The following is a 16,473-nucleotide window of genomic DNA, read 5'->3' on the forward strand; positions in this document are numbered from 1 at the left end:
ACACACACACACACACACACACACACACACACACACACACACACACACACGTGAACTAGTGAATGAGACTTAGCAAATGTCATTCGACTCCAGCTGCTTGTGTCAAGAACGTCTGTCAATCAACACAGCCGCGCCCCTAACACAATTATCCAGGTGGATGAGTTTTTAAAAAATGACCCCACTCAGAGTTGGTGTAAAGGAGGAAATATCCATAGAGGCCCAAACTGATTTTTTTAAATGTTTTTTTCAGGCTGTAAATATTATTTTTAATGCTGCAAAGTTTGACTGGGAGTCTAGAGAAAGCCTCGAGTTGCACTGCAGTTTTTGCTACTTCATTTTTTTTTGCACTCATCATTAAAAATCACCCTCCAGAATGTATATATTTCATGAAGTGTATATAAAGTAAAATGTACATTGAGAGTTGAATAATTTGTGCTATCTGAAGTGCTTTTATGATAATATGTATAAATGTATAGATGTAAGGCTGTGTTTAAGTTAAGTAATATTATTTTTCAAGGTCAGAAATGACCCTGCAAGTCCAGCTGCAGTTAGTCCACTGAATAAAGTAGGAACAAGACCAATTAAAGGAGAGCTGACATTACTGTGACACTTTGAATCGAGTCAGTTTAATATTTAGGCTTTGAGCTTTTTGTTCTTTAAACCTGCAGACTTTCTCTAAGGTTTAAACAGGCATCTGACCTGAACAGGTCTGGGCACAGAGATCAACTCTTAAAAACATTTTAGCCCCTTTGTTTAATTCTGGAAGGATAAAAGAAAAAGAAACATGGCAGGGGAGTGGCTTCAAAGGGAATGGAAATATAGGAATAGGAAAGTAGGTCTGCACTGAAAAAGTCTACATTCACGTGTCAAAAATCCTTTTGCAGTTCATTCATCTACACTGAGGATGATTAAGTAAATGTCCTGGTGAGGCATTTCAGAAAAGTTAAAAGACTTTAAACTTTTATATTCAGAAAACTTTTTTTCTCTTTCTTCAAGTGTTTGGTCCACCGTGCATTCAGAACCATAGCCATGATTTGTACTCTGCAATTCTGGCTGTTTTCACGCTCAGCATAGTTAATTCAAGGGCAGAACACCTACACAGATAAAATGCTCAAGTAATCTTAAGTTTTGTGAAGAGAAGAAGTTCTGGGGTATCCCCACAAGTAGTACTAAAGTTATGCCTGAGTGAATAATGTTTGAAAAGGGCAGGAGCTGCTCTGCATCTGTCTGTGTATCTATTGTTGTTCTTTTTTGTTTTGATCTGAGAAAATCTAACAATCTCCTGTGTATCTCTGTGTTTTTCTCCATATCCCTCTCTCTGTGCTTCTCTTTCCCCTCCACCATACACCTATACTCTGACTTGCTATCAGGGGGACACCTTCCAACATATCCAAGACATTGTAGTATCTCTGCTACGGGTCATCAACCAGACAGTCATCACCATGGGTCGAGAGCACGCTCTGATTGTAAGTACTTTACAAGTAGGACATATGGTGGACTCTTTAAAACCTTCTTTCTTGCGTCCTTGACATATTTTCCCTGCTGATACCATGTTTATCAAAAAGGATTTGCAAGAAAGCACCTTAATTTACTCCGCTATGGTATTCAGTTTGTTTTTGAAACACAAAATATGTTGACAGCAGAGTATTTTGTTTAAAATACACAATTTTATTGCACATACAAGAGGGATCGTGAGGGCTCACACACTGTCATGGGAAAGCTTAAGAAAATGCAGGGACAGAGCATTTTGCGCATAAACTGGTTAATTACTAAGTGTAGTATCATCCAGGATTGTATTTGGTGGCAACTGTACAGCCATAAGCAGTTGAAGGACGCCCTTGTGAGATCAGTTGTTAAGCTCTAAACTGCTGTGAACAAAGCAGGTTGTGAATGCTCTGTGTGTGTGTGTCTGTGTGTACAAAATTAATGTCCAGATGAATGCTGTTTGCAAAAATTTCTGTTTATCTACCAGTTGTGCTATGCTTTTACAAATATATTGTTTCCCTTTGGGAAAAAAATCTTCAAAAACTCTTCACCCTTAGTGACTCATTTTGTATATTTTGTTAACCTAAATTTAAAGTTTAGCACTAATATTTGTTGATTAGGAGGGCAAGTGTGGCCTGAATGCTACAGAACACCTATATAGATATTGAAATGATTGTCTGATATATTTTACATGATTAAGTTGAAGTGTGCTGTTGGTATTAAGAAAGAGATTGAACCTTTTCAGGTTTTTTTAAATTAATTTTTCTGATTATCTTCCTGTTCTCTAAAGCTTCACATTGTGTTGTACCAACACAGCACTCACCTGCACAATTTGTGCAATGGTAAATTTTGAAAAACAACAATTCATTGGTGCCTACTGTATACATTGTATATTGATACTCAACATTTAAACAGGCCAGTCATTAAAATGGATTGACAGGTCTGTTCTTAGTTTGCACTGGTTCACAAATGTATTGAGTGTTTACTGTGTGAGAGAGGAGTCAGTTGTTTGTATTTCAGTGAGTATGCTGTATGTGTAAACTGATGCCCGCTTGTCAGTGCCACTATGTGCATGCGTTCGAATGCACACGTGTGTAAAGATCCTTGAAACACAATTGAGACTGCAGCAAAACACTTCCATTTTGGATGATAATAAAGGAGAGAATCGATTACTCTGTCACTCAGGGTTGACAGAAATTTTAATTATCTGACAAAGGCTGTCAGTCTTCAATCAGCTGTGTATCACATTGTCTGTTAATGTTTTCTTAATACAATCTGTACTTTCCCTGTGAAATCCTGATGACTCAGTGAGCAAGCTGTGTGTCCAGACAGTTCATCAGCTTGTTTTCCCATGATATCCTTCAAGTGCTTCAGTTGTTGCTACATTCAAATTATGTCTGTCCAGCCATCCAAAAACATAGCATTCAAATTAATTTTTATATTCCTTTGTTTTTCACATTCATTTACATTCCCCTGCTTATTGCTGTAATTTATCCAAAACTGTTATAACGATTCATTCCCAGCTTGTACATCTGTCCATCTGTTGAAATAGCCACTGAGCCAAGTGACAAACTGTATGCTGTCTAGAGTGACAATGCTTCATCTGTCTGCAGCAGATTTGTTATTGAAAAACACTGTCCTCACTGTCAGGCGAAACGTAATCTCAAATTAGCCAGCAAATACTGGTTTCTGCAAATTTCACCTTCTTCCTCCCAAGCAGTCAAGAAAGTTTAACAGCCTCATCACATTTCCTTTTTTTTTCTACCTTGTCACCGGTGTACAGGGCTCAGGATTGGTTACTGTGGAAAATGTGCCATTCACAGTCCATGTTTTCTGCTCAGAAAAGATCACCTTCTGAATTTAAACTTAAGCTCAGTGCACACCCACATGCTTTACTCCACAACATCTTGGATCCCCTGAAATATAATCCGCTCCTGCACCTGCTGCCCAGAAGGCCAGTTGTGGCTTTTCCAACTCTTAGAGCTTAGAGCCACCAGAAACACTTCTTGCGCAGTTTCTTGACCCGTGCCTTGGTACTGGGGCGACTGGAGGATGCCGGGGCTGGCGTCGGCTTGGTCAGAGTTGGTGCAGGCACATCATATTCCCCCTCTAGGGCCTCTATAACCCCCTGGAAACGTCCCTCCTGCTGTCTAAAATCATGCTCCACACTGGAGGAGAGAGAGAAATAGAGAAGGCAGTTGAAGAGGAAGGAGACAAAGATGAGTGAGAAACATTATAAGCATGATTTAGAGACTGAGCTAATGTGAACCAAGCCAGATGTTTGTTTGTTTTTTAAATTCAGTTCCTTTCTCACAAAAAGAGAATACCGTAAATGTAGGGGTTAAAGGGAGATGGTGAACAGCTGTGTAAAACAAGAGGAAGTCTACTGGGCAGAAAGAGAGATTAGAAAGAGAGGGGTTTAGAGACAGCTAAGCTAAGGTGACCTAGTGACATCAAGAAATGCTGACAACACCTTAAATACTGTCCATAATGCAGTTTTTATGGAGGTTTAAACTCATATGTTCTTAATTTTGGTGTACGCGCCATCAGCCCACACACTCTTTCACACGTGTCTCAGCTCAGTACTCTTTTCACATCTATAGTATTCTTTTGCACTCATGCACCAGTAGATCACAGGCTGGTGAGATGAGAGGAGTGGGAGGAGAACGAAAAAGAGAGTAGGAAAGAAGAAGAGCATTTGCACAATGGAGGAGCTAAAAGAAGGAGCAATGGAGGAACTTTTTTACTCTTCTATGTTCAAAGCAGACCCTCGTGGCTTACTTTTTCTATGCTCCCATTCCCCCTCCACCCCTCATCTCGCTTGTGCTCTTTTTCCCTCACCATCTCTCTGAAGTGCCCATCGCTGCAGGTCATAGTGTAGCAGACTCTGAGTTTCTCCCTCCATTTGGTAATGTGTGTGTGTGTGTGTGTGTGTGTGTGTGTGTGCTGAGCTGGATTATATGGGTGGAGCTACATAGGGTCTGGCATCTGGAGTTAATGAGGCACATGATGAGGCAGGCAGATCGGAGACAACTACCAGTCCTTCCCTCTTTTTGTATGCCAGCAAACAGACACACACACATGTGCGCGCGCACACACACACACACACACACACACACACTCAAAAACATATAATATACAAACACAGACGTGCTCCCCTGCCATCTCCATACATCTTCCTCAAAAGCCCACGGCTGAGTGAGAGTAAAAGAAAAACATGCAGAGACTTATGAAAGAAGAAAGGAAAGAGACAGAATCTTCGGGGAGATCGAAGGATGGCTAAATGAAAGAAAGGCGACCTTTAATAAAACAGGGCAGAGAGGTCACTGCATAGTAAAAGAGGAAACAAAAAAAGACAGGGAAGTAAAGAAGGACAAGATGAGTGCCACTAGAGATATGAAGAGGGGAGGGCAGCAAGGTCTCGGCTATCCGAGAAAGTGCGCAGTGATGGAGGGAGAGACGGAATGAGTGAATATAGGAGAAAGTAAAAGCTTGGGTGGGCACAGAGGAATGGAGATGGCCGCATGAATAATTGATAAAGAAGATCTACCGAGACACATATACACAAACAAAGCCACACAGCATACATATAAAGAAAGATAAAGGATGGCACCTGCCCCACATCCACTTACGGTACAGTGTGTCTTGTTTTAGAAACTAAAGCTTTTTCCATGTCAGGTCTCTCTATACGTCCCCTTGTCTCAAAAACTCAGTATAACTCTCTACCTCTCTCTACCCATACCTATTTCACTCCCTCACAATTTTTCGTGGATTTACTGCACAGCTGCGAAAGCTGCTATTCTTAATTCGTTGTGTAAGCTGTCACCTTCAGCATCTTTTTACGTGCATGTATGACTGCGTGCTACGGCGTCTTTCATCCCTGCGAGACACAGCTAAACCCAAAACCTTTATGTTTTTAAAATGAGGTGTAAAATGTGGAGATCAGGGCTAAAGTTTTGGTTTGTTTGCTTAATACATCTGTTTAAATTTGAGACTTGTGTGTGTATTAGAATACTTTTAGTTTCTAGGTGCACATATGTGTTTTGTTCTGCTTGTTTCAGCTGTTTAAGCTTTGGGAGGAAAAACAGAGGAGCTGTCAGAAGTTCCTCTCCCTCTTGTCTCTCATTGTAAAGATTAATTAAAACAGACGATGGCAAAACATCTTCAGGCAGTCAGCCCACGTCAAAAGCTCTTTTTTTCACCACAGATTATTAGGATGAATGTTTTAGTCCCACACGTAATTCATCCTCTGCCTGGGTGTCTCTTATGCCATCTCCACTCCTCTTTACCCAGAGTCCTCTAGGGTTTTGATAAGGCCATTATTGTCCAATCAAACAAACAGAGCTCGTGTAGTTGTGACTTCTCTGTGTGTATGTCACAATAAAGATGCTGATTTTCTTTTTTTCCACCCCTGTTTTTGAAACAAATTCATACTGACACGAGAAGAAATATGACTAGACTGGAGAATCTGCCTTTCAGTCCAAGTCATTAACATATTTCAAAGCGCATGAAATATATTCTTTTTTTTGTTTGTTTGAAATGTGTATGCACATCAAATAAAAGCTGATTTCCCTTTGTGCTGGATTAATTATCCTGTTTGTATTTGCATGTGTGCAATTAAGACAATAAGAAAGTAGAGCAGGAGAGAAAATCTTAGAAACTGAGAAGAGAGAAAGGTGGACTATAATGATGTGAGACGTGCATACACCAGAGACCAGGATTGTTCCAGGTCATGTAAAGTATCTCCCCAAAATATTCGAAAGCCTCACATTTTGAAGACTTCCATGTCTGGCTAATGTTAGACATTGTATGACTATGTAATGACACGTTTCTTTGTGCAATGTATGCTACTAGACTACTGAGGGGGTTTATTTGTAGTACAAGACGATAATAGTATGTTTTGTTCTGTAAACACTAATTTTCTGCTAATTTCATAAACCGCTAATATCTAGGTTTAGCACGTTCAGTTGTTCTGCTTGTCTTCCATCAAGTTTTCACAGTCTGCGTGGAAATGCTTCTGAAAGTGCTTATTTAGTCAAACAGTTCAAAATCATTTTTGGAAGTGTTTATGTTTTTCTGCTTAAGTGAATTGTTGCATAATGCAGGTTGTCTTGTCATTAAAGCATTTGCAGTAGTTAATCAGGCTGTTGTATAATTACTGTCAGTGTTTTGCAAGGCTGAAGTCAAATGCCTTGTTTTCTCTTAAAAGCAGTCCCCATTTAAGATATTCCACAACATGGAAGATGATTCTTTACTGTGTGAACAAAGGAGCTTGCATATAAGTGCATTTGTCTCACTATGTAAAGTAGTGGTGGAAATCAATGTGTGTATATATGTGTGGATATGGATGAGCATGTTGCCATGTGGCAGCTTTCTCCCTTGGTGCTCATTGCTACTTACTGGGATAAGGATTTTGCTGTGTTAATTAGGATCAAGGGAACAAAAAATGAGATGAGGGGAAACAGAAAACTGGATGCAAAGAAGAGATTAACTGACAGAGAAATGGAAAGTTAAAACAAGAGCGAGATGCAGAGGTGGGGCTGCTTTGAGGCAAGTAGCTTTGAGAGTTAAAGAGAACCGAAGAGGTAAAGACCCCGCAAAACTTGTCTTTATCCCCTCGAGGCCTGCGAGGGAGATTTGTATGTGATTGTAAACAAGCAGAATTAACTTCAAGCCTAGCTTTGGTCTGTAAATACTTCTTTTCTTTTAGTTTTATCCATGAAGCTACATGCAACCTACATTTCCAGCTTATGTGAGCAGTGCAGAGAAAGAGTAGAGGGTGAAAGTGGGGCACACTGAGGTGATTAGAGCTTTGGCGATTGACAGACAGAATGAGGCACAGATGTAGACAGGAGTTTGTTTAAAAAAAGAGGAAATGACAGAGATTTTAGTGGGATGTAATGGAAATGTTTATGTGAACATTTGTGAGAGAGAGAAGGAATATGTGGAGCTAACAGGAGGATTAAAGTACAGTATGCGATAAGAGGCAGTGCAGTTCTGCAAGTTGCTGAGGATCTAAGAATGCAGTTAGTTATTTAGGTCAGTCAAGCATGAGATAACTGGACTGATCATTTAGATGTTGAATTAATATCCTTGTTTGCACAGAACATTCTTTTGTGTGTAAATATCCTCCCTTGGTAGAGCATCTTTTACTAATCTGCAAAGTACAGCAAGTATTAATTTTAATATTTATAAGAGCAATCACTCTTAGTCTCTTTTTCCTTATAATAGTGTATGGTATGAGTGGTACAATAATCAGAGTGGAAGAAAAGGGCAGCGACAGCAGGGTGTCAGGAAGAAAGGGTAATGAAACAAAAAAAGCTGAATAAGTGATAAAAACCTGGAAAGGCTGAAGAAATAACAATGGAAAATTGCATCCTACGAGAGGCATGCAGTTTTACAGAAGTTTCATGGCTATTTCTAAAGCTCCAGGTAAGAATTAGTTGTCATTGGTGTGTTATATAATACAGTAAGCTCATTATCTTTATTAGGTTACCTGTAGATGATGCAGGCTGTCTTTTGGCAGGTGGGGCAGTTGTTTATGTCCTGACCAGTTCTGTATGAGCTGCGACTGCAGAAACAACAAATGTAAAACGTTTACACACATGAAAGCAGTTTGACTGAACAGAGCCGTGAATGCTGATGGCAGTTACACGTCTGGTTTTTAATTTTTGCTGTAGTGTTTTGATTGGTAATGATCTAAACAAAATTCTATGTAGGCATACAGTGCATGCGTTGTTTGTTATAATCCGCTTAAGTAAACCACTCTGATATATTTACGATTGCTTTAATCATTAGCATATATGATTTTTAGATAAGCTACTTCAACAAAAAAGGAAAGAAATCCTGCCAAGCTTCAACAATATTCATTTTTGTAATAGTGAAAGATTATTTTGCACAAACAGCAGGCTGGGCTTTTCGTGGCGGTGTCACGCTGGTGTCAGAATTGTTATTTCTCTCTCCATGGACACGTACCCAGTGCAGCAACAACAGACATGCTGTCTACGTGTTGTCAAAGGGCACAAAATAGTTGTGATGTTTAGTGCATACAATGTGCCCCAGTAACACTATTCAGGACATTACCAGGATTGCCCCAATGGTTGAGTACCTGCCTGTTTACTATTCTATGCAGGAAAAAAAATTGCAGCAGCTGTCTTGGTACATCAGGTTTTGAGCCACACGTCACATAGCACAGATATTATTACCTTAAATTAGAGGCATAGTGAAAGTAAGCTTATTGTCTTTCATTTTAGATGGCTAGTTTGAACAGCAGAGCACACATGCCAACTGCATCAAGGCTGAACAAGACTAAAGAGACTACAGAGCCAAGGACACTGTTTACATGTTAGAAAATAAGCTGGAATTTAAAAATATCTGTTAGGCTTGTACTGCCTGCCTCCCAATTAAAATACTTTATTTTGCCAAGGTATTTTGGCTGGCCTTCAGTTGAACCATTTAGAGAAAAAAGTAACTGATTTATGTCAATAAAATTGACATTTTAATTACATGGAGTGAGACTGTGTAACTGGCATCATTTTTCTCCCCCACCAGTCTTTATCAAAGACGACAACAACAGCATGAGAAGACAAGTTTTTGCTTCAGGAGAGAAACGAGACAAGGAGCTGAGCACAGCGACAACCTTTTAGCTCAGCCGACACTTTTATCACAGCAGCCCACTTAGAGTCCTTTCATTTCTGGCACAGCACCAGATTCATGCAGTCCCTCTATTACTTGCTGCTTCTCTTAATGTTCATTCTTTTAATGTCTTCCTATCTTTCAATAGCTATCTTTCACCCTCTCTCTTCTGTCTGTCTGTTTTTCTCTCACTCTTAGCATGATACATGGGCATCCTCCCAAAAAAGCCTTTACACACAACAGAAGCATGAATGCACATTATACAGCAACAAAGATGGGGGTAAGACAGCTGGAATACTGATTTTATGTGTCTTATTGTGCAGCTTAAAGATTAATTGCAAGGTAATCTGATAGGGATTAGACTGCAGCCAGAGACCTCTCTTAACGCTGGACAAAAATAAGGAGGGATGGGAGAGAATAAACCATGTACACAGGGAGTTTAGGTGATGATGGAGAATCATCAGTTTTAGGATAGTTGAGAGGTAATGGTTATGGGTGGGGAAAAAAGGTGCAGACGTTAACTTAATGGTGAAATGGAAGAGGGTGGTGAAGAGGTGAAGAATAGGAAGCAAAACAAAACAGTGTGACAGCAAAGATCTGACAGCAGGGAAGAGTGATGGACAGGTTGTTGGGAGAGGAGAAGGGGGGAAGATGAGAAGGCACAGGAGTGATTCACAGTTGTTAGTTGAAGATATAATTCATACTTTACGGTGAAGTGTGTAGCGAAAGATAAGGAGTGGGAAGGTATTAATTAAAAATGCACCAAAGAAAGGTGTGAGGCTGATGGTGAAGAGAGGGATAAATTACTAAAAGCGGGTTAAGAAGCAGTGGAGAAGAGGGGGATTTTTGAAAGACCAGCTGTTATGTGTGGAGGGAAGAGGAAGAACATGTGGCCAGGGAGGAGGAAATTAAGAATCAAAGATTTAGCAGGGGAGAGAAAGAGTAACTGATTAGTTCTGTTTGCTTAGAAGTAGTGTCTGTTTGGGGCTACATGCTCTCAAACTCAAAGGAAATGCAAGAAAGCCAACGCTGACCTCCTGCTGGTAGGTATCAACTCTCTCCAAACATGTGTACACACATTGGATCTCCACACTGGTGGCATTTAAAAATCTAATATACTGTATTGAAAGCCTGCCAGCTATAAAAACTTAAAAATACTCTGTTATTAATCTCTTTCACTCATAGTGCACCCTCTCTTCTACCCCTCTTTCTCATCTTTATCACCTCCCTCTTGCTTAAACATTTGCTCACGCGGTGAATGCCTCTACCACTCCTTTTACATGTGTTATCTCTTTTTATCACTCCCTTTTTCATTCTGTCTTGACATCTATGTTTCTTCATTTCACACTTTATTCTCAGATTATCCTCTTCCTTTCCTTCTTACCTTCTTCCATTCCCCTATTTCCCCTTCTCTCTTCAAGTTATTTTCCTTCCTAAGTCCCTTCTCTCACCCTTCAGTGAAGGCTTTGCTCTTCTCCAAGTCTTGAATCACGTTGAGAAGCACCTTTATCTTCTCCTGATTGGACAGCAGGTTCTCCTCCACACTCTGCAGCTGCTTCTCCAATCCACGTGGTGCTTGTACTGCATGTCCGTCCAGAAGTCCTCCCGGTGCCCCATTGCATTGTGCTTTCATATGAGTCTTACAAGGCAGAGTGTGGTCATCGAATGATTTGCTCTTCTGATTTGTGTAGTCCTTGAGTTTGATCCGTTCTAAGGATCGTTTCGGTACGTTTGTGGTCTCCTGGGTTTTGTTTAGCGCTACAGATGTGGCTGGTTTAGACTGAGTGGATAGAGGACAATTTTTTGGTGGAAGAGGTGGGGTGGTGCTAGATTTTGAGCTATTGTGACAGGAAGGAGCTGGAGACTTCAAAGCAATACGGGCTACTGTGTTCTGATGTGACTCTTCATCAGTGCGTTGGCCTTGAGCCACAACTTGACTGCGTTCATCATTTGAGTGTGATTTTATCACCTCTAAAGTTGGCGTGTGTGTTTGTTGTGTATGCATGTCAGCTGTGGTCCTATCTGTGTTACTTTGTGTATCTGTTGTCTGCGTGGAAGAGTCCTTGTAAGAGGTAAATTCTGCAGAGTGTGGCCTCATGTGCTGCTGTGAATCTTTGGCTCTGTTCTGAGTGTGTGTTGCGTGGTTTGAGTGTGAACTGTGCGCTTTTGGTATAGTGTGCGACAGCTGTGATAATTGAGTAGTCTTTACTGATGTGTGTTGCTGTGTGTTGGCTGTGTCTGTTTTTTTGGTGCAAGACTGGGAGTTCATAGTAGCAGAGTCTTTCCTTGACTGATTAGGAGCCACAGGCGGTTTCCGTGGCGGATTAGGTAAAGTCTGGCTAGCTGTTATTTGATTAACTGCCCTCCTGCGACATGCACCAGTGCACGGCGAAATCTGAGATCGTCTCCTCCCACATGTCCCACAAAGACGAGGCGGAGAAGTCGTCATTAATCTGCAGGGCCGAGGTGGGGTGGCGTGCACAGTTGTACAAACGCTTACTGTCTTTAACACCGTGCGATGACCCTCCCCTCGTAGAGACTGCACCCTTCTCCTCTCTTGGGCAGGCTCCTTACCTTCTGTGGCTTCACTGCAAACCCCTCCCACCACATCAGAGGCTACCACACTGCCATTTGTGTACCGAGCTGTCCTTTTACCTCTCGTGTCCTTTGGGTTTGTCCGTATGTTTTTGATCTGGCAGTAAACTCCACTGCCTGATCCCTGTGACCCCATGTCGTCCTGTGTCAGGCTGTTGATCTCGTTTTGAGATGTCTCTTTTGACACCGGCAGACTGTTGCTGTCACTTCTGATAACTCCCCCTGCCTCTGCTGTTGTTGTTGTTTTGTCTGTTGCCATGGTGAGGAGCCGAGGTGTGTTGGTTGGTTGGCTGCTGTGGCGTTTGATGGAGGGGAGAGTCCGAAGTCTGGGAGATGTCTGCACCCCGACACTGCACAGTGGGCCCCATCGCCCCCCCGCCAGGGGAACTCCCAGTGCAGGGACTGGATTTGTTGGGTCAGCCACCCTCCTGCCCATACTCCTCTGGAGGCTTGCTCAGCCCCCTGAGGAGCTGAAAGGGATGGAGGCAAGCAGTGACATCAGCCGCCAGCAAGATTAGATCTAAGCGCAATCCAAGATGTTTCCAGCTCTTGTTTACCCAAATTAATTTATGTGAAAGAGTTTTTAGGGAGCTGGAGAAAGGAATTCAATATCCAATAAAGCTGTAGACTCTCAACTTTCTTCCATTAATGATCTTATTACTTGAGCTACTTCCGACTGGATGACACTGTCAAAGCTTTTCTCAGTTTCCAACCAGAGGCCCGCAGATGATGAGTTGGATTGCTTTTCTGGGCATTGCTGGTTTGTTCTGGAGAGAGGAAAGAAATAAAGGCAATGAATGATAGAAACAAAGGTAGAAACAAGAGAAACTGGCAAGAAATAGTCAGACTGGCAAGAAGACATAGACATTAGGCACGTAAAGCACCGTGTAAAAGCTTCGACCTCGACTGAGAGCATACACTGACCAGATCAATATAGGTCTATCAAGTTCTTATTACCCTAGCAGGTGGGTGAGAGTAACAGTGGCAAAACTTTAAATCCCATCAAGGAGAATGAAAAGACTATAGAATATGTTCAGGGTAGGTTATGGGCAATTGCATGTTTCTCTATAGAGTTGGGAGTTGCATACAAATCACAGGAGCTATAGATCCTGTCAATTTAAAAATGCTGCTTAATTCTTTTATTAAGTGATCTAAGGAGCTTGGATCACTTTAATTTAATTTAATTTTAAACGTTACAACACATTTAAAATTATTTTTTCTTTCTTTACATTCCATAATAGTTTGTAGACTTATAACTAATCATTTGTTATCATTTGTCGTAAAAGCAGTTTGGAAATGTTTCAAATGAGTTAAGATAATTTAATAATTTTGTGATCAACTCTATAGCATTGTTCCATGTTTAATGTTTCTTTTGTGTCTAGTAATCTATACAGACATTGTGCCCTTCGGTCTATTTTAAATGTTTTTTTTACTTGCTTTTTTTACAGGCAGGAAATTTAATGTTAATCCATGACTAAATTATGTTAAGGTCTTATCTTTGTTTTGTGTTATTTTGCTTAGTCTAAAATTTTTTGCATTGATTGGGAGAGAAGCAAAATTAGCCATTTAGTCTTTATCATTTCAGATCACTGACTCAGTGTAATTCAGTGGCGCACTGTGTCACTGCGATTAGCTGATGAAACTGGGCCAGAATTCTATTATATTTACTGTTTTTTTTCCATATCAGGATTTTGGGCTATTGCAGGAAATATGGGCAGGGTACATCAAAAAGAAAAAGACAGATAAGGAAGAAAAAAAGAGCGTTATTTAAATAACTTACCCAACTGGTACTATATTTAAGAGCATGGAAAAGTGGATGCTGGAACATTTGTCTGGTATATTTCGTTTTAGCTAATGGAGCTATACTAATTTGAGCTAATGTAATTACACACAGTTTGGCTCTTGAGGATAAATGGCAGTGCAGTGCATTTGCTGTCTGCACAGAACTCAAGCAACAATACATTTTAAACTTGTTGCAGATCCAGCTCATATATTGTAGAAAATTTCTTTTTGTCCGCCTGTGTTTAAAATGTCAGTCACCGTCCACCTTTGATCCCTCACTGCCGCACACAAAGCTGGTCTGCAGCTGGTGTGAGGTAATTTGTCCATGAAATTAGGCTTGTGTGTGTATCTAGGCTGAAATCTTTGTGTCTTCATTTTTTCTTCTATCTTTCTTCTATCTTCACAAACAACGTTGTCACTCTATTCAGCCAGTGTGGGGTGCAAAAGCTGGCTGCATACACACACACAGACACACACACGTAATCAAACACACACAGGGAAGATGAATGGCTTAGTTTACACCAGCTGGTGCAACATGTCACACAGATGCTTGCTGTATACGGTCAATTGTGGAAAAAACTAAAAGATATAGAGAGAGAGAGAAAGAGGGAGAGAGAAATAAATCAGCTATAGCCATGTTCACCTAATAGTGTAAGAACCCATGAGATTACAAACAAAAACAATCTTCTATTGTTTCATTATTGTAAAGAATTCTTTCTCAGGGTTTTGAGAAGTTTTAAAACAGCTTGTCGGCTCTGGCACTGTAGCAGGTAAAATTATGTGCTCACCAGTGGACAGGTAACACATCCTAACTGCAGTGAGCCTGACTGCTACTCTAATATTTCATATGTATTCAGAATGAGAGGCTTGTACCCATTCACTCATACCAATGCCCTGCCATGACCTAAGCCTAATACCCCATGCTGTTTTGACTGCACAAGGAGAATAAAAATTGACATCTTAGCCTTCCCCCCCCCCCTTTTTCCCTGACAGCAAGTGTAATTAAGGTTGTCAGACTCTTTTCAGTTTTCATTTAAAAAAAATTAAATATTAATACTGATGCTGGTGGGCTTGCCCATGAGCTGAAGTGCTGAACAAGGAACAGTTTAAATTTAGACTGTTCAGCCTGCATCCTGCGTCTGAAACTTTCTAGACATAGAAAACAATAAGTGTCACACAGTGCACTGCATTGCTTGAGAGCTTCAGTGACAGTGGTGCTTTGAAATGTAAGGTTTCTGCATAAGGCATTAAAGATCAAAGGATTTCTGTATCAGTGACATATTGCTCCTACTTACATAAATATCTTGACAGTGTGTTTCGCTTGTGGAGTGTGACATTGCCAGGGAGGGGTCTCGCATTATTGACAGCCCAGACTGCTTATTATTGTTTACTGTGCTAACTGTGGTAATCACTTTCCTGGAGTGGACGACTGAAGCTTTAACTTATATTTCATGCGTCCCTTTTTATATACAAAGCAGGGCACAGCGACTGGGTGAATGAGAAAAGCACTGAGATTCGTTGTTTGCACAAACAAATTGCAGATGATGATGGCATTTCTGTGGTGAGAAACAGATGGAGAGGGAAAGCAAGAAGAAGAGAGCTAGCCGGTGTTTGTGTGTGCAAAAAAAGAGAGAAAGAGAGAGAAAGGATGCATATGTGCGTGCATATGTCCCCATTTGTGTGTTTGATTGTGTTTAAGAGCTGTCAAGCAGCTTGTCTTGGGATTCAGACTGAGTGAACTAAAGGTAATTCCACTGCAGCTGACTTGCCTTCCCATCAGCAGCCTCATCAGACAGCAGAGCACCTGCTGCAAGTTTTTTCTTTCTTTCTTACTTTCATCATTTTGTGTGTGTTCCTTTTTGAAGTCTGACTCTTCACCCCTGACCTGCATGATGTCAGGCAGAAAGTGACACCATATCCTCAGAAATCCAGCTCACACTCTGTGTATCTCAGACTCTCTACCCTTCTCTTTTTCTCAATCACTTCCCCCTCTTTTAAATCTTAAAGGATAGCACTAACCTCGCATCGCTCTTTCATCACTTGCTGTGTTTGTTGTCACACTTTCCCACTCAGCACCCTCTCTTCCATCTCTGTCATGCAACCTTTGATTTTCTCTGTGCTTCTCTCGCCTCCTCTTTGTTCTTTATATATAAACGTAGTCTCTCACCAACATTTCACCTCTGGCTGTGCAAAATAAACGGGGAGGAGAAAGGGAGGAAACATTGTCATCTGGGGGATAAAGGGGAGGCAACTGAAGAGGATAACAGGGTGGACGCCGGCACAGGCAGGGCTGACAGGTGGCCAGGGGATGACAGCGAGAGAACAGATGTATTAGCAGAACTGTGGACAAGATGAAGGACTCGCGCGAGCATTTGTATGTGTGGGTCAGCGGAAGAGATGTGAAGGCCTAATTTTCTATAGTTGCTTTAAATCTCCAATTAGTTTCTCCTTTCATAATCTGAATGACTTTTTTAAAAGATAAAAGTAAAAACAGAAGACTGGAGGAGAAGGAGGAGGATGTGTGAAGAGACAAACATTAAAGGAAAGGAAGAAAAAAAGATCTGGGATGCCACACACATTGCTTGCCAGTAATCAATGAACACCGCAAGTGTGCTTGAGCATCTGTCATCACGCACACAGACCATACAAGCCTTTCAACACCGCAGGGAGTTTCTAGACAGGGTGCAGCCTTTTATGAAATCTGTTTATACATGCAATGAGTTTAATTTGCCAGTCGGTGGGTTTGAGCTTTTAAAGCATTGTCTATGACACAGGCAGTCTCAGCGATGCCCTGCATGTTTTTTACATGTGTCTGTGAATGAGTGCACACCCACGCCTTTGCAGTGGTAACAGAGCGCTGAATGCTCCAGCGAATCGAGTCCCCTGTCGTTTCAAGGTGAGTCTCATTTTTCAACTGCCGATTGACGGGCCCTGTGTGTGTGTGTGTGTGTGTGTGTGTGTGTGTGTGTGTGTGTG

At 41.1% G+C, this 16,473-nt stretch overlaps 2 protein-coding genes across 2 annotated transcripts in view; one reads left to right on the forward strand and one right to left on the reverse strand.

Annotated features, from left to right (window-relative positions):
- dock2 (dedicator of cytokinesis 2) overlaps positions 1 to 16,473 on the forward strand; it is a 92,639-nt gene that overhangs the window by 42,138 nt on the left and 34,028 nt on the right. The window contains exon 26 of the mRNA XM_005723194.1: positions 1,371 to 1,466. Coding sequence (XP_005723251.1) covers positions 1,371 to 1,466 — 96 coding nt within the window. The remainder of the gene's footprint in view (positions 1 to 1,370; positions 1,467 to 16,473) is intronic.
- Positions 1,658 to 16,473, reverse strand: part of insyn2b (inhibitory synaptic factor family member 2B) — a 21,536-nt gene continuing 6,720 nt past the window's right edge. Inside the window, exons 2-4 of the mRNA XM_013908217.1 lie at positions 10,572 to 12,482; positions 7,982 to 8,056; positions 1,658 to 3,653 (exon numbers count right to left, since the gene is read on the reverse strand). Of these exons, the coding sequence (XP_013763671.1) occupies positions 3,470 to 3,653; positions 7,982 to 8,056; positions 10,572 to 12,151 (1,839 nt within the window). The 5' untranslated portion in view covers positions 12,152 to 12,482 and the 3' untranslated portion in view covers positions 1,658 to 3,469. The remainder of the gene's footprint in view (positions 3,654 to 7,981; positions 8,057 to 10,571; positions 12,483 to 16,473) is intronic.

Source organism: Pundamilia nyererei, unplaced genomic scaffold (assembly GCF_000239375.1).
Source record: "Pundamilia nyererei isolate P.nyererei 1_Seehausen unplaced genomic scaffold, PunNye1.0 scaffold00008, whole genome shotgun sequence".
Lineage (NCBI taxonomy): Eukaryota > Metazoa > Chordata > Actinopteri > Cichliformes > Cichlidae > Pundamilia > Pundamilia nyererei.